The sequence below is a fragment of the Pygocentrus nattereri genome, chromosome 30 (genome assembly GCF_015220715.1).
Source record: "Pygocentrus nattereri isolate fPygNat1 chromosome 30, fPygNat1.pri, whole genome shotgun sequence".
Lineage (NCBI taxonomy): Eukaryota > Metazoa > Chordata > Actinopteri > Characiformes > Serrasalmidae > Pygocentrus > Pygocentrus nattereri.
Window position 1 is genome coordinate 3871994 of NC_051240.1, and position 25000 is coordinate 3896993.

The 25000-nt window shown below is 40.3% G+C and overlaps 1 protein-coding gene across 1 annotated transcript in view; it reads left to right on the forward strand.

The window, feature by feature from the left end:
- usp43a (ubiquitin specific peptidase 43a) overlaps positions 1–25000 on the forward strand; it is a 78893-nt gene that overhangs the window by 5401 nt on the left and 48492 nt on the right. The window contains exons 3-6 of the mRNA XM_037536487.1: positions 11896–11984; positions 16306–16398; positions 18672–18807; positions 22624–22768. Coding sequence (XP_037392384.1) covers positions 11896–11984; positions 16306–16398; positions 18672–18807; positions 22624–22768 — 463 coding nt within the window. The remainder of the gene's footprint in view (positions 1–11895; positions 11985–16305; positions 16399–18671; positions 18808–22623; positions 22769–25000) is intronic.

A 25000-nucleotide genomic window follows, 5' to 3' on the forward strand; every position in this document is an offset into this window, starting at 1 on the left:
CAAACTCTGAACAGAACAGTGTGTCTGTCCTTCTGAAAAGACAAAAGTGCTTTTGTTTGTGTCCTCATTCTATTCACAGAATCTCTGTAGGAGCAAGAGAGAAATAGAGAGAGTCTTTGTGTCTTTAAATGGTGTGTGTATATATATATATATATATATATATATATATATAAGAAAATCCTGTATCTCCAAAATGATGACTTTACAGGAGAAAAACCTACTTTACTTTTAATGTAAGTCAGTGTGTGTGTGTATATGTAGTGATGGCCATTGACATTGTAGGGGGTGGGGGTGTGAGGGCTCATTCACAATAGAGCCCATTCACAGCCCATTCTCCCCAACTCACCTGGTCTTTTCTTACTTTTCCTTTGTCTTTCATCCTTAACCACCTTATGTTTTTATGTAACCACTGTGTTTTGCAATTATGGCTGAAATATCTTGTTGGGAAACGGAAATGTCTGTTACAGCTTTTAGCAAAAGTGAAGATGAAATTATGACACGAACAGCAGACATCAGACTGCGGCTTCACAGTGACTCAGTGAAAAAGCCCAGTTGTTATTGTTGAAATCTGTGTATATTTAATGCAACCAAATGATGAACTGCCAGTTGACATTACGTTTGCTTCCAACAGACTCGTACAATAATAAAAGCCATTCAACAGACTTCAAGTTAAAGACTTTAAGGAAAGAGTTACTTAAAAACTGAGACATACCAACTAAAGAATGCGTATGCCTGTTCTCCAGTTCATTGTGTGTAAACTTCATAATGAATGGACCAAAAGAAATGTCCCAAAATATCCCTGAAAGTAAAGTATTTAGTTACTGTCTAAACAAAAATTTGTTTCTCCAAACTGGAGAAGGAAATAAACATACTTAACTTATAATGAAAGTTAATGGAAACATGATTTATTCCAGCCCGTTTTGGAGCACTTCTGTTCGTCCATTCATTCTGAATTTCTGAGACAATTTAAAGGGCAGCTACTGATTTCAAATTAGGTAAAAAAATGGAGAGTTTTGTCTCAGGAGTGACAATATAAATAAAATTGTATCCAGTTTGGATGAACTGTATATCAAAAGTCACAATGTTGATTTTGTGAAACTGTCATTATGGTGTTTTAGTTCTTCCAATTACATTGCAATATTCAGCACAGTTTTAAGCATAATTCTGATGAAAATACCAGAATAATCTAGTCAAATTGAATTGCGCTGACATTTCAAGTTGATGCACTGATTAGTTTCCAATGAACCGTAATCAAATAGTTGTGAGGTCCCAGATTTTCACTCCTAAAATGATTATTACTAGTCTAGAATCGACGCAGTTCCGGGTGGATCCATCACTGCAGGTTTACGGATCTGTCACACCAGTTATCGTCAGAGGTGTGAGTGCACGTGAGAGTGCAGGATGTTTGTGAAGTTGTCAGTGGTCTGGGGGAGACACATAGTAACACTTAAATGGCTGGGAAACCTGTTTTTCTGGAAAACTGCATTTACACATACTCACACACTCAGTTGCTGAACTGCACAGACGGGTTTTGTGTAGTAATGATGTAACGTGAAGCTTCACCCAGATAAAGAAGGCAACATTGCGTTTCAGCTTCATCACACTCATTCTGCTGATAGCACTGCTAATGCTGGGGCTGGACGACGTCTAACTGACCAGCATAGGATGATGTCTGCTGGGAAATATCGCAACCAATGATGCCATTGTGGGGGATGGGGTGGGTAGGGTCATTCACAATAGAGCACATTCATAGCCCATCCTCCCCTACACACCTGGCTTTTCCACTGCGTTTCAGTTATGGCGGAAATATCTGTTTGGGGAATGGAAGCGCCGTTCGTTATCATTTTTAGCAAAGTCAAAGGAAGTGTGCTTATTTGTAAGTTGTTGTTTTGTCTGATTAAACGTTTCTGAGGGGTTCTTCAGCAGACGTGAGACTGTGAGGCTTCATAACGGTTGAAAAAGCGAAAAATCCCACTTGTCACCGTTGAAATGTGTGCATGTATATTCCGTGCAGTCAAATGATAAACTGCCGTTTGAGCATCACTGTTTGCTCACTTTACATTTTTTACACATTGTGTTCTCTTCAAAACTGGATATATTCTGCCTTGACTAAGAGGCTGAACTTGTAGCAGAAAGCTAGCTGGCTAACAGGCTAGTGCTACAATGATTAAATAAATGAAATATATAATAAATAAATACTTTATATACAGCATTATTTAAAATCTGAGATGTACAAAGTAAAGATTGTTACATGACTGTTAGGAGATATAAGTATGTGTATTTAAACTAAAGCTGAGATTAAATTCCAATATAGCGCTGAGCTAACCCTGCTAGCTTGATGCTAACATAGCTAGCTAACATGGTGAACATACGAGGAGCGCTCATTATCATAACGCTGGTTTAAAAACAGATTTCTACAGCACAATTAGACAGTTTAAATGAAATCAGTGAGTTTTCGGTGTAACTTTAGGCTGTAAACCTCTGATCCTCTGGTCCTCTGGATGAGGGGGGTGGTGGGGGCATGGTGATGGTCAGCAATCGACAATGGACAATGGCATCTTCTGTCAGCCCAACCCTAGTTAATGCAAACAGACTGATTTACCAACTGAAGAACTCTTGTCAATGTTGTAACGGGGAGCGATAAGCAAGATTTATTAAGGGCAAATCCAGGGTCATAGTCAAACCAGTCCAGGGTCATAGAGCCAACACGGATAGATCGGGGGCAGGTATGACAGACACCAGAATCCAACAGGACAAACAGAACATCCAACACAACCAACGATGCAAACACCAATACAGCAGATAACACCAACAAAGACCAGCACTAGACTAATGAAAACAGGGCTTAAATACAAGAGGGCTAATGAGGGTTCACAAGACACACAGGTGAGAATAATAAAATAATAATAATAAAACACAACACGAACACTTGGACAGGACTGGGAGGATCCAATCATGACAAATATTTATGTTCTAGAGAAATCCTATGATGATCTTTTTGACTTTCCAAGCTTTGTTTTTGTTTATTTATTTATTTTTATTTGTCGGGGTGAGATGGTGGTGCAGTGGGTAGTGCTGTCGCCTCACAGCACGAAAGCCTGGGTTTGATTCCCCAGCCGGGCGCGTGTCCTTTCTTTGGAGTTTGCATGTTCTCCCTGTGTCAGGCCAATTGGATATGCTAGATTGCCCCTAGGTATGAGTGTGAGGGTATGTCTGTCTGCCCTGTGACTGGACTGATCTGTCTTGTCTATCAATGACTGCTAGGATAGGCTCCAGTCCTGCTGGTGTGGGTTTCCTCCCTTTCACCCTTGTGGAGAATGATCAGGTCCAGGTGCTTTATTTCTTAAAACAAATACCCATTACATTTTTATCGAAGTATATACATACCACCGCCCCATGCCACTTGACAGCACGCGAACCGGTGTAAAACCTAATCGAACCTAATAAAGAACCTTTAAAGAAAGTGATACCACCATATAACACCAAAGCAATCATTTCCAATACCACAATAGCCACAGAGCATCCACCAGACATACCATAGCAACCACATATACCAGCAACATGGCACATTCTTGTTACCATCAACGTTTTTTGTAAAATTTTAGATTTGACATTTCATTTCAAACCTATTTAACCTTTTTTCACTCAGAACATTTGTTGTCGCCATCGTTGGCACACAAAAGTGGATAAGACGAATACTGTCTGTCTGAACTTCCATATAGGTCCCTGATGCAGGGATCACTCCAAAGCTGCTTTATTCCTATCACTGTGGTTTAGCGTCAGCCTTTCTGCCCTCTGTGCGGATGATCAGAGGAGGAGATCAGTCCAGACTGCTTATCCGGGGTAATTTGGCCCGTGTGTGAAGGTGCCCATTGGATCAGTATTAATGCTGAAGGAGTTTGTATGTGAAGCTCTGCTGGCTGCTGACTCCTCAGGATGTTCTCTCGCTCTCTGTGTGAAAGACTTTGCAGCTTTTCATTCACAGCAGGTTTTCTTCTATTATGGGATTTTCTCAGCGATGCTGCAGATGGCCATAACAGCACTAGCTCAGTCACGGATTCACTGCTTATCAAAAGTTTGGGGACAACGTGCTTTTCAAACTGTTTTTAATCCAAATGATCCTTTCATTAAGTGGTTAAGATGTAAACAGAGTCGTTCAGAGTGGTTTGGTGTGAAATGCTCCATTCTAGACAAACTCACATTGTTAGTCTAGTAGATAGAACTGTTAACAGTGGTGGTGGCAGGAACCAGACGTCCACCTCTAAAAGCTCCCTGACAGAGAGTTATCACATGAAATGGTTATGAATTCACTGCCTGATGTCTGGGACATTGTTTTATGATCATTTTGAGAAGATTTTGTTTTTAAAATCCGTTCATAGCGGAGGGATACGTAACATGGAGGGTGCTGTGAGGCAAAATAGTGCCTAAAGAAAATGTATTTTTTCAGATTTTCCACTATTTTTCCACTATTTTTCCCCATCATCAAATTCCATATAAAACTCAGAAGACTCATGTAGGCTCACTGGTGGTTTTGGACAGTAAATAAAATATATTTGTATTGTAGTCATGGCGACCCCTGGTTCCTATCACCACCACTGTAAAGACATCTGAACCCTTTCACACCAATCCCCTCTGAAGCTCACACAGTGAGTTATGAAGGAATTTTGAAAAATTATGGAGTTTCCCTCAGTATTTTCACTGTGAACTCAGTGAATTCTGAGGACGTTTTGGACTGTAGGATTTTTCTGCAGGTTCCTCCTGAATGGCGCTGACCAAAAACAGCACACAATCCGATTAGCGCACCGACGACATTTTTGAAATGTTTTACATTCCACAGAACCAGAGAGAGAGAGAGAGAGAGAGAGAGAGAGAGAGAGACAGGTGTAGAAGACAGACAGAATGAAGAGGTCTTTTCTGACCTTTCTGTATGACACTGCCTGGAAATCACTGTGGTGGAAACTCCAGCAGCGCTGCTCTCAGACAGATTGCTTGTCTGCCGTAAATGTTCGTCATGTTTCGTTTACCATCTGATTGAGAGATCCATCTTCTTCCAGCTGAGCCGGATTTGAATAGAAACAGATCAAAGTCTGATTTGTCCTAGAGGAATTAATGGCAGAGTGCCATACACTTTGTACACCCATTGATACAAGAGCATTAACAATACCCCATTTTGCATTTTTGGCCTTGTTTTCAAACTGCGGATTATTTGGGCTCCCTGATCCTGTCTTTCTCAGAAAGGTCAGACCTATTCAGCCCTTCTCTCTCTCTCTCTCTCTCTCTCTCTCTCTCTCTCTCTCTCTCTCTCTCTCTCTCTCTCTCTCTCTCTCTCTCTCTCTCTCTCTCTCTCTCTCTCTCTCTCTGTCTCGCTCTCTCTTTGTCTCTCTCTCTCTCTCTCTCTCTCCGCTCCACCTGTCTAATTAAGAGGAATTGCTAGTTTGTCCTGGTCTCGCTTCGCTGATGAATTATTATTGGTGGAGTTTCTTTAGCTAGTTTATTAACAATATCAGTGACTAAGCTGGTGAAATACAGGAAAAATACAACAAAGAGTGGAAAAAAGAAAGTGGATTAAAACTGTATGTATATATATGGAACCAGAGTTTTGTCCAAGTAATTTTGGACTGTCTCTTTTGGTCCATTTATCATGAAATTACACAGTGTAAAGAACATCAGGTCTTTTCAAATTATGTTAAAAAAAAAATGCAGATACGAGGTTTTGTTCCGACAACAGCAATACACACACACACACACACACGCTATATATATATATATATATATATATATATATATATATATATATATATATATATATATATATATATATGTACATATACATACATACAAGTTGCTTGTTTTGTGCTTGTTTCCATAGACCCAGTTCCTTGTATGTACCGAGATCTGGCAGCACAGTGGTAGTTGTTTTTGTTGATGCTGTTGCTTTTGTAAGTGTGTAGTTGCATTTATTAGAGTAATAAGGATGGGCATTTCACTGCCTCTATGATGTACTGTGTATATATATATATATATAATTGTCATTGTTCTGTTGTCAGAACAAAATCTCACATCTCCAAAATGATAACTTTACAGGAGAAGGAAAAAACTTGTAATGTCAATGAAGCCAGACTTTTTTTGGTTGTTTCTTTTGGTTCATTCATCATGAAATTTACCCACAATGTAAAGAGCAACAAAAATGAAGCTACAAGCTTTTGCTTAGCCAATAGCGATGCACGGTGAAAACTGTGAAACTGGATGTTTGAAGAATGCATGTGTTAAGGCTGCTTTGTGTTTTTCTGCTGGCTAACTCAGTAAAGGTTCCATTACAATAGGGCACCTGCACGTCTCTTACTTCACTGAACGGCTTATTATTCGCCAGATCTCCCCCAAACAAAGAGCTGATGTCTCACATTCCAGCAGTATCTGTCAGACTCGTTCAGCGGGGCCGAGGGACATTCAGTCCCATAGAGAAGAGCTCTCTCTCTCTGTCTCTCTCTCTCTCTCTCTCTCTCTCTCTCTCTCTCCAAACAGCGCCACAGGCCAGAGCTTTCTAAGCACAGTGCTGAGATTCAGATGAGATGAATAATTAAACACCCAACACTAGCCATGAGCGAGAGAGAGAGAGAGAGAGAGAGAGAGAGAGAGAGAGAGAGAGAGAGAGAATATATACACACTGAAAAGACAAACACAGAAACTGAAAGAGAGTATGATGAAAAGTGAGATCGTAAGAAAGAGAGAGAAAGAGAAAGAGAAACAGAAAAAAGCGAGAAACAGAGACAGTGAGATAGACCTACAGTAAAAGAGAGAGAGACTTATGGTGAAAGAAAGAGACATATAGTGTGAGAGAGAGAGAGACAGTGAAAAGGAGAGACTAAGAAAGGGAAAGGGAGACATAGTGAGAGAGAGATACTCACAGTGAAAGAGAGAGAGAATTATAGTCAAAGAGAGAAAGACATAGTGAGAGAGAGATACTCACAGTGCAAGAGAGAGAGAATTATAGTGAGAGAAAGACATAGTGAGAGAGAGATACTCACAGTGAAAGAGAGAGAGAATTATAGTGAGAGAAAGACATAGTGAGAGAGAGATACTCAGAGTGCAGAGAGAATTATAGTGAGAGAAAGACTTGTACTAAAAGAGAGAGGGACTTATAGTGAGAGAGAGATACTCTCAATGAAAGAGAGAATTATAGTGAAAGAGAGACAAAGACTATAGTAACAGAGAGAGAGAGAGAGATTTTCCCCCTGACCTAGCCGTGCCCCAGCGGTTTCAGAGAGTAAGCCGGTGTTGAATGGGCTGAATTACTGGCCACTGTGAGGCTGAAAGAATCGCAGTGAGTCAGCAGTGCTGTACTGCAGGGCTAGCATTTCATCCCCTGCTCTAGTCCTCCGTTTACACCCCTCCATCCACCCTCCTCCCTCTCTGTGTTTCACTCTGTTTCTGCTGACCTGCAGTCTCTCCTTCTGGCTGTAGGGGGCGCTCTATGACCCATGACCCAGAGAGAGGGGATTATAACGATCGCTCTTGTCCATCTGATTGTCTGTCTGTTTGCTCTGTGTTGGATTTTGTGTTTACGTGTATTTATGTGTGTGTTTGTGTCTGAAGGACGTTGAAGAGCTCTGAATGTAGGGCTATTACTTTAGCAGAACTTTCTCTCTAACGCTGCTGTCAGGTGTTCAGCAGGAGGAGCTTTTTCACCTGCTGGGGCTCATCTGCTTCATGTTGGACGTAAACAAACACCTCTGTTCTGAGCTGCGGCTCTGAGTGCCTTTTGACCCGGTTGTCCAGAAGGTGATTTTTAGAGTGTGCAGAAAGCTCAACTCTGTTCCAACACAGATTTAGAGATCTGTTTGTTTTCTTTCTCTCTGACTCTCTGTCTTTCTTTCTCTTTCCTGTCTCTCTCTCTTTCTACCTCACATGTTTTTTTTCTCTCGCTCTGTCAACATCTCTTCCCCTTTCTCTCTCCCTTCTCTCCCTCTCTGCAATTCAATTCACCAAATTACCTGACAGTTTTGCCAGTGTGTAACATACATCAGTCTTTTGAATAGTTTTACACACATGCTCACACACATAAAATTCACTAAGATAAGCAGTATCCCACTTCTGAAACCAATGTAGCATCTGCATAAGATGAAGGGATAACAGAATTCTGCTAAATGAAGTGCGTATTGAACACACTAGCAGAAAGGGGAACATACAGAACCACAGACTTGCGGGGGTGGTCACCTCTAGCTACACACCAATGGTGACCCCCCTCCATGCACAAAACCCACAGGCCTGACACTAAATAACACACATACTTTGTATACATAACAACTTAAACAAAATAAATAGTCCCCTTTCAGGAGGACATGCACATACCATGAGCCTTTGCATGTGGTGTGTTTACACTTAATAGTCTGATAACTGTAGAAAATCAGATTGGGTCAGTAACTAGTAATCAGTAATCACTTTTCTGCTTTACAAGCAGCCAATAAACTCACAGAATAAGATGTGACATAAAGGTAATGTAAGACAACCTTCATGAAGTAGGTTTTTTTTTTTGAACATGATGTATGATGAAAATACATCATCCAGAAAATGAAGAATATTTAAACCCATAATTTCATGAAGCATGTAGTCAGTTTCAGCATTGCTCAGTGTTGTGTAGCGTATTATGGGTGCATTGTGGGTGCTTGATTGTTTCCAGAGACATGGTCTGTTTTCGCACATGCACAGACTGAGAAATGAGAAAGAGATCAGAGTAAGAGTAAAAGAAATCTGATTACTAAAATCCAGCTCTCTTTATTAGATTTCTGAATCAGATTTCTAGACCTTACTCTGCTCTAAGCAATCAGTGTGCTGTTTACACGACCGTTTGAATGATCACGTAGCAGCAGAAATCCTATTATGATTGGATTATTGAGTGCACATAAATGCACTTACTGTTGGATACTGCACCTTGTGTTTTGTTGTATTCTATTGTATTCTTTAAAAAAAAAAACATTGGCCAAATCTCAGCAATCAGAAAGGTTATTTATGCATTACAAGAATTACTAGAAATACTCTTCAGAGCCTCATAACTCCACACACACACACACACACACACACACACACACACACACACATATAAATATACACACATACATTCAGTTGCATGTTAACACAAATAGCTAGTTAGCCAATCACATGGACGCAACTCAATGCATTTAGGCGTGTAGAGGTGGTCAAGACAACATACTGAAGTGCAGACCGAGCATCAGAACCGGGAAGAAAGGGGATTTAAGTGACTTTGAACGTGGCGTGGTTGTTGGTGCCAGACAGACTGGTCTTACATAGAATGGGGCGGGTTTACAGAGAACGGTCCGAAAAAGAGAAAATATCCAGTGAGCGGTCAGTTGTGTGGACGAAAAACGCTTTGTTGATGTGAGAGGTCAGAGGAGAATGGGCAGGCAGGTTCGAGATGATAGAAAGGCAACAGTAACTTTTGCAAGGTGTACCTAATAAAGTAGCCGGTGATATATTAGGGCTGTCAAACGATTTAAAAATTTAATCGCGATTTATCTCGGATTTTCATGCAGTTAATCGCGATTAACTACTTCCCTTTCAATGTAAGTCAATGGAACCAGAATTTTTCACATTTCATTTTGGGCAATTTCTTTTAGGCCGCTCATCACAAAGTTTACAAACAATGTAAAGAGTAACAGATACTTTCAAATTATGTCAAAAACTGAAAAATGCCAAAAATTGAGATCGCTGTCATGGTAACATTCACTCTAAGTGCTGCTCCACGCAGCATTTTGCATCGGATTGCTTGTAGCGAACATGTAAACGAAGATTTTCATCAGACTGTTGAACAGAGTGAGAATAAACACCTCAGTCTGAGTCTGTAATCTGACTGTATTCAGTCAGATTGGCAAAAACTTTGCCTGTCAACACAGAAACGTACTCCTCTACTCTTAATGAGAGACGCCGCATATGGTCAAGTCTCAATACTAAACTAATAGACCAAATAGCATTTGCGTTAACGGCACTATTTTTTAAAATTGCGTTAAATTGAGGTCGCGTTATTGCGTTATTATCATGTTATTATCGCGTTATTATCACGTTAACTTCGATAGCCCTAGTGTGTGTGTTTATATATATATATATATATGCATTCCTCCCCAGTATGTCAAGAAAAATGTACAAAAGTGCTTAATTGAATTTGCACTACTTAAATATATGCATAATTTCCATGTTAATAAATATATCTAGTGAACACAATAATGTGATTTATTGATGTGAGAATGATGGAACTTTTGGAGAATGATCTCCAAAAGTAACAAATGTATGTTTTTAGAACAGAACCGAGTGGGAATCTCCAGACACGTCAGAGTGCGCTGGAGTACAAACTTTAAAAGTTTAAACTAAGAAAACAAGGCCAATATAGACAAACTGACAAACTCTAAAACTCTAAACCCCAAGCAGGGCTGCCGAGCTGCTGGCGCTGGTGAATATTTTATGATTCGGTTGTTTTTGTGTCAGACACAAAAACAGCTCCGCAGGGTTTTTTATGAATGGAGGGCTGAAACCTTTTTAAAGAATAGTAGCTGTCTATATTTGGCTCTGTTGGAAACTGATAGTAGTTGTTGTCTTAAGTGCAGCTTCTGGAAGAACTTTTGTTTGTTATTGTCACGCAAGGCCGTGACTTCACCTCTTCATCAGCCACTTTCTCTTACTTCTCCTGATCTTTAAGGAAAAAAACAGCTTCAGTAAAAAAAAACGTTCATGTTATTTTGCTCCACAGATTCAGTCAGGCATTAACTCAGTGGCACATCCTACGTTTCCCTGGATTTAGATTTTTTTCCTTGAAATCCACATGGAGTATTTGTGTACTTGTATGTCCCAATAATACTTTAATTCATTTTACTTGGAACTTTCCTCTCTTTCTTATAATTAAACAGACTGTTTATTGCTGTCTCTTCAAAAGTAATATATGTAAATGAGCTCTGTTCTGATTGGATGTCCTGTATTGTAATTACAACCTCATTTAGATGTGCAAATCATTTAAACCCTACATTTAAGACAACATATGAAATGTGGAAACATTTTTATAAAAATATATGCCCGTTTTGAATTTGATGTCATCAACACGTTCCAAAAAAGTTGGGACGGGGGGCATTAAACACAGACATGATTCGATGCTCTAGGATTGAAGAACTGCTTGACACTACAAATAGTCTTAAAGAATTGAATAGCACAGGAGGAAATGTGCCATATTCAACATTTAGCAGTGTTTTATTAAAAAAAAAAAAAAAAAAAACATAGAAAAGTACTGTATATACCTGGTCTGGGCGTGGCCTAATATTCTAATGCCTACACATGAGTGACAGCATACCACTGAAGCAGTGAAATGAGTAAAATGGGCTCTACATACAAACTCATTGTGTCCACTTACTAAAAACATCATCTGGCTTTTATATGGAGAACCTTAAAGAAGGTTCTCATTCACTTTACCGCTGGATCTGCATCCAGAGAACGCTGGAGTGGCCAATTGACTGAATGGATGAACAAACTAACTAACAGAAAAATGCACTTATGTATGTTACCCAATGCTGCCCAGTTTACACAGTTATTGCACACTGCAGCGTTGTGGCACACATAAGCTCGATTAACCTACTTAGAAAGAAAAACCGTTTTAAAACATTACATCTTCTCTCTCATTGGAGGCAGATGATCCGCTGTGGCGACCCCTAAAGGGAGCAGCCGAAAGAAGAAGAAGACATCTTCTCTCTCATACTGACTATTCGTTGTTTTGTATTTTTTATTGATCTTAAGTGTTATAACTTAGCATATTATACTGTCTTCTTTGTTTACACTATTTGTAGACTGTCTTGATCTCTTTAAACGCAGACGCTGAGCTGTATTAGTGTGTGTGTCCCGCAGGTTCCCGTAGAGTCTACGTCCGGTCCAGACCTGCAGCAGGCCAGAACCAGACACAGTTTCGTCCAGGAACACTTCCAGGCCCAGTACAGGTCAGAGACTTTCACGCGCAACACCCTATGCATGCGACAGATTGTTCACAGTGAGGAGAAGAAGTGTTCAGACACTATTGGTATTGTTATTTAGTAGACTTTCAGTGAATATATCCAATTAAATATTCATCAAATTTGGCCTAACGTAATAAGCTGCTTATCCTTCTGGGTCGCGGTGGGTACTAAAACACATGCGAACTCCATAGTCAATAATAAAAATGACTTTTCATTGTTATTTCTTTTTGTCCACCATGGATTTTAGAGGAGTGAGCAGTAAATGAAATGTGTAACTGAAAAATACATCATTCATGTAAATAAATGTGGTTGGTTAGTGTAGTGGGTAACACCTCTGCCTTCTACACTGTAGACTGGGGTTCAATCCCCACCTAGGCAAACACCCTGCACTACACCAATAAGAGTCCTTGGGCAAGACTCCTAACACTGCCTTGGCCTCCCTGTGTAAAATGATCAAATTGTAAGTCGCTCTGGATAAGAGCGTCAGCCAAATGCCATAAATGTAAATGTAAAAACATTAAAAACAATAAAAAACCATTTACCCAAGTTTTCACTGGCCCAGATGTAGTCAATCAGACACGTTTGGTGCTTCTGTAGTTTAGTGCTGGGGCTAGGCTACCATTGCTAAAATACACAAGAATTTTCAGTTTTGGTGCAACATCAACAGTTGTGTCATGGACCTGATCTGGCTTTGTGTTCAACACATGGACATTATAGGACGCAGTACAGTGAAGATAGCTCTGGCTGTGATATATGGCCAGAGCAGAGCATCATCCGTGTATCGTTGGCAAACTGGTGAAATTCATGTTGCTCACACACTGCGTACAGCTCAGTACTCTTGAGCACATTCAGGGCGTGAGCATTACGCAGCAGGCTGTTTAAACAAACCCTTAGTCTTCATTTGGAATCATGTTAGCTAGCTAGCTAATTGCTGTGGCCTTGAAATGGTCCCCCAGCAGCTAACGCTTCATATCAAGCAAACACGGACTACTTAGCTTTAATGACTCTCCCTGAGTGACGCTCCCTAAAAGGTTGCAGTCACATTTCCGAACGAGCCGCTTTGAGACGACTGTTGTAGAAAGTTGTGCGTGTAAAACTGAACTGAAGTGAATTACAGTAGGTCTGCTTTAGCTGCCTGGACAGGCTGTTTTTCTCTGCTTATGGTTTGAGTAATTCCTCCTGGATTGCTCAGTTCAGGCCACTAAAGCTCCTTCCACTGCACTCAGTGAGACATGAACCATGCAGAACAGCACTCGGCTTCATAACAGCTGCATTTATCTGTCCTTAAAAGCCTCGGCGGACAGCCGCACAGCCGGGCCGTTCTCATGACCAGGCCTGTTGCGCAACGTCTTGTTTATCTCTTAGAGGATCTAAATTGATCTGATTTGTTGAGCTTGTTGCTGCTCTGTAAGAGCTACAGTTTCTCAGTGCCTCTTAAAACTTTCACCATGATTATTTTGATAAAATTCAGAATGATTAAAAACTACTCTGAGTACCTGGAGCTAGAGGGGGGACAGATTAAAGAAAAGTGCCTAATAAGTGAATGGAGGAACATAAACGAGTGCTGATGCTTTCAGACAGTTGTAGAGCAGATTTTTAATCAAGCAGTTAACGTTTTTTTATATATTTTTACAGTTGAACATTCCAGGTGTCGTTTCCATCGTTTCCATTACAGTAAAATATCTCCTCTTCTTACAACGAACACTAATGTGGTGCAGACTGGAAGTTTAGAGTCTGAACTGTCCACAGAGTCTCCGCTTGTTTCGGTGAACTGTCAGTCAAAAATCATCTTACTGAAGGTTACCGATGGATTTTTACAGAAGCTGAAACTGAGAAACTCACTCCTGATGTGTTCCTCGTTCTTTGCTTCTCTCCACCTTTTCGTCTCTATCTTTTCTTGTTCTTTCCTTTTTTATCACTTTCTCTTCTCTTGTTCTTCTCATTCCCCAACTAAAATATTTAAACAAAAAAAAGGCTTTATTACTCTCCACCTGTGTAAATATTAAAGCATTCACATCAGCACCTCCCATCTCTCTCTCTCTCTCTCTCTATATATATATATATATATATATATATATTTCCTCTCTCTTTCTTTCTCTCTCACTCTCTCTCTCCTCTTTCTTTATCTCCCTCTCTCTTTCTCTCTCTCTCTCTCTCTCTCTATTTCCTCTCTCTCTCTCTCTCTCTCTATATATATATATATATATATATATATTTTTTTTTTTTCTCTCTCTTTCTCTCTCTCTCCCACTCTCTCTCTCTCCTCTTTCTTTATCTCCCTCTCTCTTTCTCTCTCTCTCTCTCTCTCTCTCTCTATTTCCTCTCTCTCTCTCTCTCTCTCTCTATATATATATATATATATATATATATATATATATATATATATTTTCTCTCTCTCTCTCTCTCTCTCTCTCTCTATTTCCTCTCTCTCTCTCTCTCTCTATATATATATATATATATATATATATATATATATATATTTTCTCTCTCTTTCTCTCTCTCTCCCACTCTCTCACTATTTCCTCTCTCTTTCTCTCTCTCTCTCTCCCTCTCTCTCCTCTTTCTTTCTCTCCCTCTCTCTCTTTCTCTCTCTCTCTATTTCCTCTCTATTTCTTTCCCTCTCTCTCTGTCTCTCTCCTCTCTTTTTCTTTCTTTTTTTATTTTTCCACCTCTCTGTCTCTCTCTCTCTCCCTCTCTCTCTCTATTTGCTCTCTCTTTCTCTCTCTCTCTCTCTCTCTCTCTCTCTCTCTCCCACTCTATCTCACTATTTCCTCTCCCTCTCTCTCTCTCTCCCTCTCTCTCCTCTTTCTTTCTCTCCCTCTCTCTCTTTCTCTCTCTCTCTCCCACTCTCTCACTATTTCCTCTCTCTTTCTCTCTCTCTCTCTCCCTCTCTCTCCTCTTTCTTTCTCTCCCTCTCTCTCTTTCTCTCTCTCTCTCCCACTCTCTCACTATTTCCTCTCTCTTTCTCTCTCTCTCTCTCCCTCTCTCTCCTCTTTCTTTCTCTCCCTCTCTCTCTTTCTCTCTCTCTCTATTTCCTCTCTATTTCTTTCCCTCTCTCTCTGTCTCTCTCCTCTCTTTTTCTTTCTTTTTTTATTTTTCCACCTCTCTGTCTCTCTTTCTCTCTCCCTCTCTTTCTCTCACCTGTGCTGCAGGTGTGTCAGAGGTTTTTGAACTAAATGCATTTTCACTGTTCTACTGTTCAATAATGAAGAACAGCTTCAGAGACAGAGTGAGAGAAAGAAAAGAAAAAACAGAAAATAAAAGGAGAAAAAGACAAAAGAAGGAGACAGGAAAGAGATGGAGAAAGACAGAAAGAAACAGAGAGAAACAGAGAGAAAGAGAGAGAGAGGTGAGAAGATAAGGAAAAGAAAGGAAAAGAGAGGAGAGAGACCTAGAAGGAGAGAGGAAATAGATGAGAGAGAAAGAGAGGGAGAAACAGAGAAATGGGGAGAGAAAAGAAATAGAAAAGAAAGTAGGATCGAATGAGTGAGGAAATGAGAAAAAGAAAGTGCAAGGGAAGAAGAGAGAGAGGGGAAGAAAGAAACAGAAGAAAGCGAAAGACAAGAGAGAAAATGGAGAGAGACAGACAGAGGGGGGGAGAACGAGAGATAGAGGAGATAGAGAGAGAAGGATAAAGATACAGAGAGGGAGACAGACAGAGAGAGAGAGAGAGAGAGCTGGTTGAGGTAGAGCGGTTTCTGTGTGGCTGGATGGTCATATTTTTAGGGAAGAATATAAAATCAGATTTACATAATCTCAGAATTTATTCAGAATAGCACAAATACAGCACCACTTCTAATGCAGCAGCACAGAGTCTCCTTTTAGATGTCTAAGGTAAAAAACACCATTACTGACCATCGCTGAGGGCTGATGGAGGTGGAGAACTTTACTGATTCAGTGCTAGAAAAACATGTTTATAAGTGTGTAAGTATGTGTATAAATTTAAAATGTAATTATAATAAGGTATACGTATTTAGATTACTACCGGTTTGGAAAAATATATGGTACAGATTATATTGGTCTTAAGATTCAGTATCTAGTATGAATTGTTCTGTATTTTCTATCAATTATTCAGTATCTACTATCAATTATTCAGTGTTTTCTATTAATTATTCAGTATCTACTATAAATTATTCAGCACTTTCTTTAAATTATTCAGTAACTACTATGAATTATTCAGTGTCTACTATGAATTAGTGTTTTTTCTCTGAATTACTCCTTACTTGAATATGTTAATGAGATTGGTGTGTAACAGGTTGTGAATGTCCGTTTTAGTGTGTAATCATGTTGTTGTTGTTGTTTTTAGATCGTCGCTGACCTGCCCTCACTGCCTTAAACAGAGCAACACCTTCGACCCCTTTCTCTGTATTTCCCTTCCTATACCGCTCCGACAGACACGGTAAGGATGAGTGTGTGTGTGTGTGTGTGGGTGTGTGTGGGTGTGTGTATTGAACAGTTATGGACACAGTTCAGGCTTTAAATCAGCTCAGCTACGACAGCTAAGTTGTTTTTGCCACAGTAATGTGTAAAAGTCAGAAAACAGCCTTCATTTATTTAGCTTCCAGTCAAAATGTAACGTGGAGCGAGGAGGCGGACGCACGTGCTGAGATAAACGACTTTTATTATGGGCAAATCCAGGGTCATGGTCAAAACGGTCCAGGTTCAAACAGCCAATACAAACAGATCATGGTGCAGACATGATAAACAACACAGAACCTCAAACAAGAACCAAACACAAGAATACAAAACATACATCCAACAAAGAAAGACCAGCACTAGACTAAGGAAAGCACAGGGCTTAAATACAAGAGGGCTAACGAGGGTCAGGTGGAAACAGATGGTAACAATCAGGGGTGGAGTCAGAAAACAAGGGGTCTGGGCTGAACCAAAACAAACGCACATGGATGAAAAAGTAAACAAAAAGCACATGACAGGACGGGGAGGGGCCAATCGTAACAGAACAGCCATCAAGCACAATTTATTGATTTTTCATGGGATATTTGTGAGGATATCAAATATAAGATAATACACTTGCATAAAATTGAGAAAAATCAATGTGAAAATGCAAAACTGGAGTTTGAAAACTGCTTTAAAACTAGGAAAAATGGGACTCCTAACAACCACCTGGAAGACCTGGTAGACACCAATCAGATCAACAGCACTCAAAGCTTTCATCTTTGAGAAAGAGGAGTAAATCAAGCTGCTTCAGATCTGAAAACATCCACAGGTGTTTCTGTCCATCCTTCCACTGTCATAAGACACATCAAAAGACACAGTGCTGTGGGTCTGAAAGGATGCGTAGCTGTCAAGAAGCCTCACTGAGAAAAGGAGACAGACACATCAAACAAAGAAGCTAAACAATGGACTGACCACACCACAGTCCAGACCTCAACTCCTCATCACTGAGTGTGTTTGGGATTACTGACTAACGCTAAACCGAAAACCCCAGAAGAGGACCTGTTATGCTTTTCTGGTTTTCTCTTATCTTTTGTGTGTTGTATCCCTTTGTGCATGTAAACGTTCTGCAACGTTGGAATTCCAGCCCGTTTCCTTTGTTACAAGATGACACAATCTCATAACACGGTCCTTATTGCCCGCCTACCAGTGAGCTCGGCACGCCTCACCCGGAGCACAGCAGCTACTGGAGGAGCAAGACTGTATTCAGTGCTGTAGCGTGTGGAGAAGAAGCTGACCAGACTTTCATGACTGACTCTGGATCAAACTCATATGCAGAACCAACACCACTGGAGAAACAACCACAGTGGAGCAAGTTTACACTTGCTCAGGAGAGATGGGTCTGTCTGCAGACTGCAGGAGAGGGGCAGAACCACTCTGGAGGCTGACCAATCAGAACAGAGTGGGCACGCTGACCAATCAGAGCACACTGGGCTCATCAGGAGGCAGGGCTTAAAGACACAGGAGCTCTAACATTTACAGCGACTTACAGTTTGATCATTTTACACAGGTAGGCGAAGGCGGTGTTAGGAATCTTGCCCAAGGACTCTTATTGGTTTAGTGTAGGGTGCTTGCCCTGGTGGGGGATTGAACCCCAGTCTACAGCGTAGAAGGCAGAGGTGTTAACCACTACACTGACCAACCACTAACAGAGCGTTTCAGACAGAGGGTGAATAGAGATGTACAGTATGAGAAAAAGAATGCGTTTCTGGAACACTGAAGCTATGAATCTATTCTAGACCCCAAAATAAAATTATGAATACTGAAAATGATCATAATTAGGACTGAACTGCAGCTTTTTAGAGAAACTGAAAGTGAGTCTCCTAAAAAGAACGGAAGCCTTAACAAACGTAGAGAGTGACACACTCAGCACTCAAACAGCTGATGTTTGAATGCAGCTGAGGCTTCTGGGTGAATGTGTAACTGTTTAGACAGTAAATAAAAAAAACTGTCCATTGTCAGTCGATAACAGTGTGTCAGAAACCACATAACACAATTTGAAGCATTTACACATGCAGTTAGCACCATGCTAATTGGTCCTATATATGCTTCCATTACTTGTTAGCTACATTGGCCTTGTAGCTCTAGCACTAAAACTAAAGAGGGACCCTTCAGACTCCAATCGTGTCTCGGCTGATGGTCTGTGTTTGTTGTAAACTGGAGGGGTTTGATGTTTTATCACATTAAATGTACTGAAGTGTCATGTTCTGTGTTCAGGGCTGTGAATGTAACCCTGGTGTTCAACAGTAAGTCCCAGCGGTTTGTTCGGGTGGGTCTGGCCATTCCTCTGCTGGGATCAGTACATGCACTCCGAGCACTGCTTGCTCAGGAGGGAAACATCAGCACTGAGCAGGTAACTGTAACTCCTTCTCACCACAAACACGTGAAGAGTACGCTTTATGCTATGTTTACTTATGTTGCAAATGAGATGACCGTTGCTGCTGTGAATAATTGATCATGAAATTGTTTGTGGGAATCAAATCCTGAGATTTCAAGCTTTCTATCGGTGTATTGCATCATCGTATTGCTGGATGACTTGACGCATAAAAATAATGCTTTAAAAAACGGAAGTGACGGTACAGTGATCTAGAAAAGGTTAACCCAGAACAGCAGACACACAGAGTAGACATTACAGATCGGTAGATCACTAGAAAGAAAGGAAGGAAAGAAGAAAGACAGAAAGGAAGATAGAAAGAAAGAAAGGAAGGAAGAAGGAAGACAGAAAGAAAGACAGACAGAAAGAAAGAAAGAAAAAAAGGAAGGAAGACAGAAAGAAAGAAAGGAAGAAAGAAAGGAAGGAAGGAACAAAGGACGGAAGGAAGAAAGACAGACAGAAAGAAAGAAAGAAAGAAAGAAAGAAAGAAAGAAAGGAAGACGGAAAGAAAGAAATGAATGACGAAATAAAAATAAAAGTATATCTATTTACAGATTTATGTGGCATATGAGACAGATTTGTTCTACAACCCCAATTCCAATGAAGTTGGGACGTTGTGTAAAACATAAATAAAAACAGAATACGATGATTTGCAAATCCTTTTCAATTTATATTCAATTGAATACACGACAAAGACAAGATATTTAATGTTCAAACGGATAAACTTTATTGTTTTTTGCAAATATTCACTCATTTTGAATTTGATGCCTGCAACACGTTCCAAAGTAGTTGGGACAGGGGCGTGTTTACCACTGTGTTACATCACCTTTCCTTTTAACACTCAATAAGCGTTTGGGAACTGAGGACACTAATTGTTGAAGCTTTGTAGGTGGAATTTTTTCCCATTCTTGCTTGATGTACAGCTTCAGCTGCTCAGCAGTCCGGGGTCTCCATTGTCGTATTTTGCGCTTCATAATACGCCACACATTTTCAATGGGAGACCGGTCTGGACTGCAGACAGGCCAGTCTAGTACCCGCACTCTTTTACTATGAAGCCACGCTGTTGTAACACGTGCAGAATGTGGCTTGGCGTTGTCTTGCTGAAATACGTCCCTGAAGAAGACGCTGCTTGGATGGCAGCATATGTTGCTCCAAAACCTGTATGTACCTTTCAGCATTAATGGGGTCTTCACAGATGTGCACTAACACACCCCCCCACACCATCAGAGATGCTGGCTTTTGAACTTTGCGCTGAAAACAATCCGGACAGTCCTTTTCCTCTTTGGCCCGGAGGACACGACTGAATATAGATTTGCATCATCGTATTCTGTTTTTATTTCTGTTTTACCCAACGTCCAAACTTCATTAGAATTGGGGTCGTATTTACAGACAGCAGGCACTGAGTGGTATGAGGCAAACTTAAAGCACATATTATAGACATGACTAACTCTGAGTTGCATCAATATTACAGTGTAATAGTTGTGATATATTGCGCAGTGTGCATTAATCACAGAGGAGATACAGTGATGTGGTTCGGCACAGTTCAGATAGCAGGAGATCAGTACCATCTCTGCAGTACGGAGACTCGTAGTAGAGCCTTATAGCAGTGGGTAAGAATGATCTCACACAGACCTTAAAAACACTTTATTTTTGGGTGAAACGATAGAGCCTAGTATGGCCAGAAACATACTTATCTCAAGTACGCAAATGTAAATGACAGCTCTCAGCCAACACACTACAAATGCTTGGTCCGGTTCAAACACCCAGTACTGAAGGGGGCACTAGAGGACAAATCAGAGAGAGAGATCTACTGTTATTCCAGCCTTATAACAGCTGCTGGAATGAAAACATCGTCTTTGTATGAAGTTCAACTGCTCTTCTGTTATGGCAGGTGAAATAGCACACTGGCAGTGCAAGATCACTTCTCGCTGTCGTTATAGCGCCCCCTGCTGTAACACTCAGAATGAAGCTTGTGTGTGTGTTGCATTATAAGATGCATCATGACACGTTTTAACTCAACTGCGCGTAAAACCCGTCTGCATAGCTCGAAGCATCTGCGTTCACGTATGTCACGTATGTAAACAAGTATGTTTTTGGCCTATCACAACTGGTGTTGTAGGTTAGACAAACTTTTTTCCATTCGTTTTTTTGTTTTTTTACTTTCCCTGCCCACACTCTCTCTTTTTTGTCAGTCAGAATTTAATGTCAGAAAAAAATCGAGGTCACTTGACACAGGTGTTATGTCAACTCGACATCCAAACATGAGTAGTAAGTAGCTACATTTAGTCAAGTACATGTACTGCAGTAAAATTCTGACTGATTTGTACTGCTGCTGAAAGGGGTCAGGCCAAGAGAGCTGCTAGGCGCGGCTCCAAAAACTGTTCTTCCCAGAAGCCCTAGTGCTAATGCTGCATAAAAACTTGCACAAACTGCAGCTTATACCTTTGTAGAGGGGTAACCAGTTTGGTACTTTAGCTCTGAAGACAGAAATAAGAAGAAAGTAAAAATAAAAAGCACTGAAGCTAGCAACAGAAAAGAAAAAAAGAAAAGAAGAAGAATTTCCAGAGGAGAAGGTTGATCCAGAAGAAAAGATAACATCAAGGGAGGTTGGTCAGCTGGACTGTGGAAAGATCAGGTCTCACCCTTGGTTCTGTATCAGAGTCTTATAAGTACGAGCTGTGAGCTTTTCATATTCTAAGCTTGTTTGTAAGCTAGTCGGTCAGATGAGAATTGAACTCTGGATACCATAAAACACACCATGTTTGGAAGTCAAAAGGCGCTGCATGTCACCCCAAAAACACCACACCAACAGTGAAGTCTGGAGGTGGGAGCATCATGGTGTGGGGCTGTTTTTCAGCATACGACACTGGCACGCTTCATATAATTGAAGGAAGGATGAATGGACAAGTGCACTGAGACGTTCTTGATAAAAATCTGCTGCCATCTACCAGGATGATGAAGATGAAACGGGGGTGGACATTTCAGTAAGACAACGATCCCAAAAACACAGCCAAGGAAACTTTCAACTGGTTTCAGAGAAAGACAATAAAGCTGCTAGAATGGCCCAGCCAGTCACCTGACCAGAATCCAGATGAAAATCAATGGAAGGAACTAAAGCTCAGAGTTCATAGAAGGAGCCCACAGAACCTTCAGGATTTGAAGAGTGTTTGTGTGGAAGAATGGGCCAAAATCACACCTGAGCAATGCATGCGGCTGGTTTCTCCATACAGGAGGCGTCTTGAAGCTGTCATCACCAACTAAGGACTTTGTACGAAATAGTAAATAAATTTCAGTAAGCGTGTTCAGTACTTTTCCCCTGTCATTTCTCATTATTACACATAATTTATGGACATCTTTGGTTTGATTTCTTTGCCTGTGTAGATTGGGTGGGTTGTTACCAACATCTGGTGAGACTTTCATGTCAAAAGCACCTTTAGAAATATATTTACTGAGAAAATTGGTGACGTGTTCAATACTTATTTCACCCACAATATAGCTTTATTAACACTGAACTACAGTAATGTGTGATGCCCACTAGCAGTACCACCATGGCCCACAATCATTTTTTATTTAATTTAGTTATTTTTTAAATGGCAACTTATCATTAAAATAAGTAGACAGCAAAAGCAATATTGTTGTGATGACTGCCAAACGACCCTCTAGAAGTTGAACAGAGGACAGACCAAAAGATGGGACAGAGGAACCGGGAGGAGAAGGGGTGTGAAAACTTTGTCACATGAACCAAAAGGTTGAAATTGTATTTCACAGGTAATCTGTAATTTATCTCTTGTTTAGGTGATTTTGGTGGAATTGTACTCTGACGGCTTCCAGCGTTCGTTCTCTGATGAAGACGACTTGACCAGCATCTCTGAAAGTGATGTCATCTACGCCTTTCAGGCTACTCCCCCATTCTCCAAAGGCAGCTCTTCACGATACTCAGGTAACCAGGACATGAGTTGGACAACATGAGCCCGTTGATTTGTCAGGCTACTCAGGCTTTAGCAGAGCTCAGTAACACTGAGATTAATAACTGATCACATTGATTTATCAGTCTACTCAGGCTTTAGCAGAGCTCAGTAACACTGAGATTAATAACCGATCACATTGATTTATCAGTCTACTCAGGCTTTAGCAGAGCTCAATAACACTGAGATTAATAACTGATCACATTGATTTATCAGTCTACTTAGGCTTTAGCAGAGCTCAGTAACACTGAGATTAATAACTGATCACATGGATTTATCAGTCTACTCAGGCTTTAGCAGAGCTCAGTAACCCTGAGATTAATAACTGATCACATGGATTTATCAGTCTACTCAGGCTTTAGCAGAGCTCAGTAACCCTGAGATTAATAACTGATCACATTGATTTATCAGTCTACTCAGGCTTTAGCAGAGCTCAGTAACACTGAGATTAATAACTGATCACATTGATTTATCAGTCTACTCAGGCTTTAGCAGAGCTCAGTAACACTGAGATTAATAACTGATCACATTGATTTATCAGTCTACTCAGGCTTTAGCAGAGCTCAGTAACACTGAGATTAATAACTGATCACATTGATTTATCAGTCTACTCAGGCTTTAGCAGAGCTCAGTAACACTGAGATTAATAACCGATCACATTGATTTATCAGTCTACTCAGGCTTTAGCAGAGCTCAGTAACACTGAGATTAATAACTGATCACATTGATTTATCAGTCTACTCAGGCTTTAGCAGAGCTCAGTAACCCTGAGATTAATAACTGATCACATTGATTTATCAGTCTACTCAGGCTTTAGCAGAGCTCAGTAACACTGAGATTAATAACTGATCACATTGATTTATCAGTCTACTCAGGCTTTAGCAGAGCTCAGTAACACTGAGATTAATAACTGATCACATTGATTTATCAGTCTACTCAGGCTTTAGCAGAGCTCAGTAACACTGAGATTAATAACTGATCACATTGATTTATCAGTCTACTCAGGCTTTAGCAGAGCTCAGTAACACTGAGATTAATAACTGATCACATTGATTTATCAGTCTACTCAGGCTTTAGCAGAGCTCAGTAACCCTGAGATTAATAACTGATCACATTGATTTATCAGTCTACTCAGACTTTAGCAGAGCTCAGTAACGCTGAGATTAATAACCGATCACATTGATTTATCAGTCTACTCAGGCTTTAGCAGAGCTCAGTAACACTGAGATTAATAACTGATCACATTGTTTTATCAGTCTACTCAGGCTTTAGCAGAGCTCAGTAACACTGAGATTAATAACTGATTACATTGATTTATCAGTCTACTCAGGCTTTAGCAGAGCTCAGTAACACTGAGATTAATAACTGATCACATTGATTTATCAGTCTACTCAGGCTTTAGCAGAGCTCAGTAACGCTGAGATTAATAACTGATCACATTGATTAATCAGTCTACTCAGGCTTTAGCAGCGCTCAGTAACCCTGAGATTAATAACTGATCACATTGATTTATCAGTCTACTCAGGCTTTAGCAGAGCTCAGTAACCCTGAGATTAATAACTGATCACATTGATTTATCAGTCTACTCAGGCTTTAGCAGAGCTCAGTGACACTGAGATTAATAACTGATCACATTGATTTATCAGTCTACTCAGACTTTAGCAGAGCTCAGTAACACTGAGATTAATAACCGATCACATTGATTTATCAGTCTACTCAGGCTTTAGCAGAGCTCAGTAACCCTGAGATTAATAACTGATCACATTGATTTATCAGTCTACTCAGGCTTTAGCAGAGCTCAGTAACGCTGAGATTAATAACTGATCACATTGATTTATCAGTCTACTCAGGCTTTAGCAGAGCTCAGTAACCCTGAGATTAATAACTGATCACATTGATTTATCAGTCTACTCAGGCTTTATCAGAGCTCAGTAATGCTGAGATTAATAACCGATCACATTGATTTATCAGTCTACTCAGGCTTTAGCAGAGCTCAGTAACACTGAGATTAATAACCGATCACATTGATTTATCAGTCTACTCAGGCTTTAGCAGAGCTCAGTAACCCTGAGATTAATAACTGATCACATTGATTTATCAGTCTACTCAGGCTTTAGCAGAGCTCAGTGACACTGAGATTAATAACTGATCACATTGATTTATCAGTCTACTCAGGCTTTAGCAGAGCTCAGTAACCCTGAGATTAA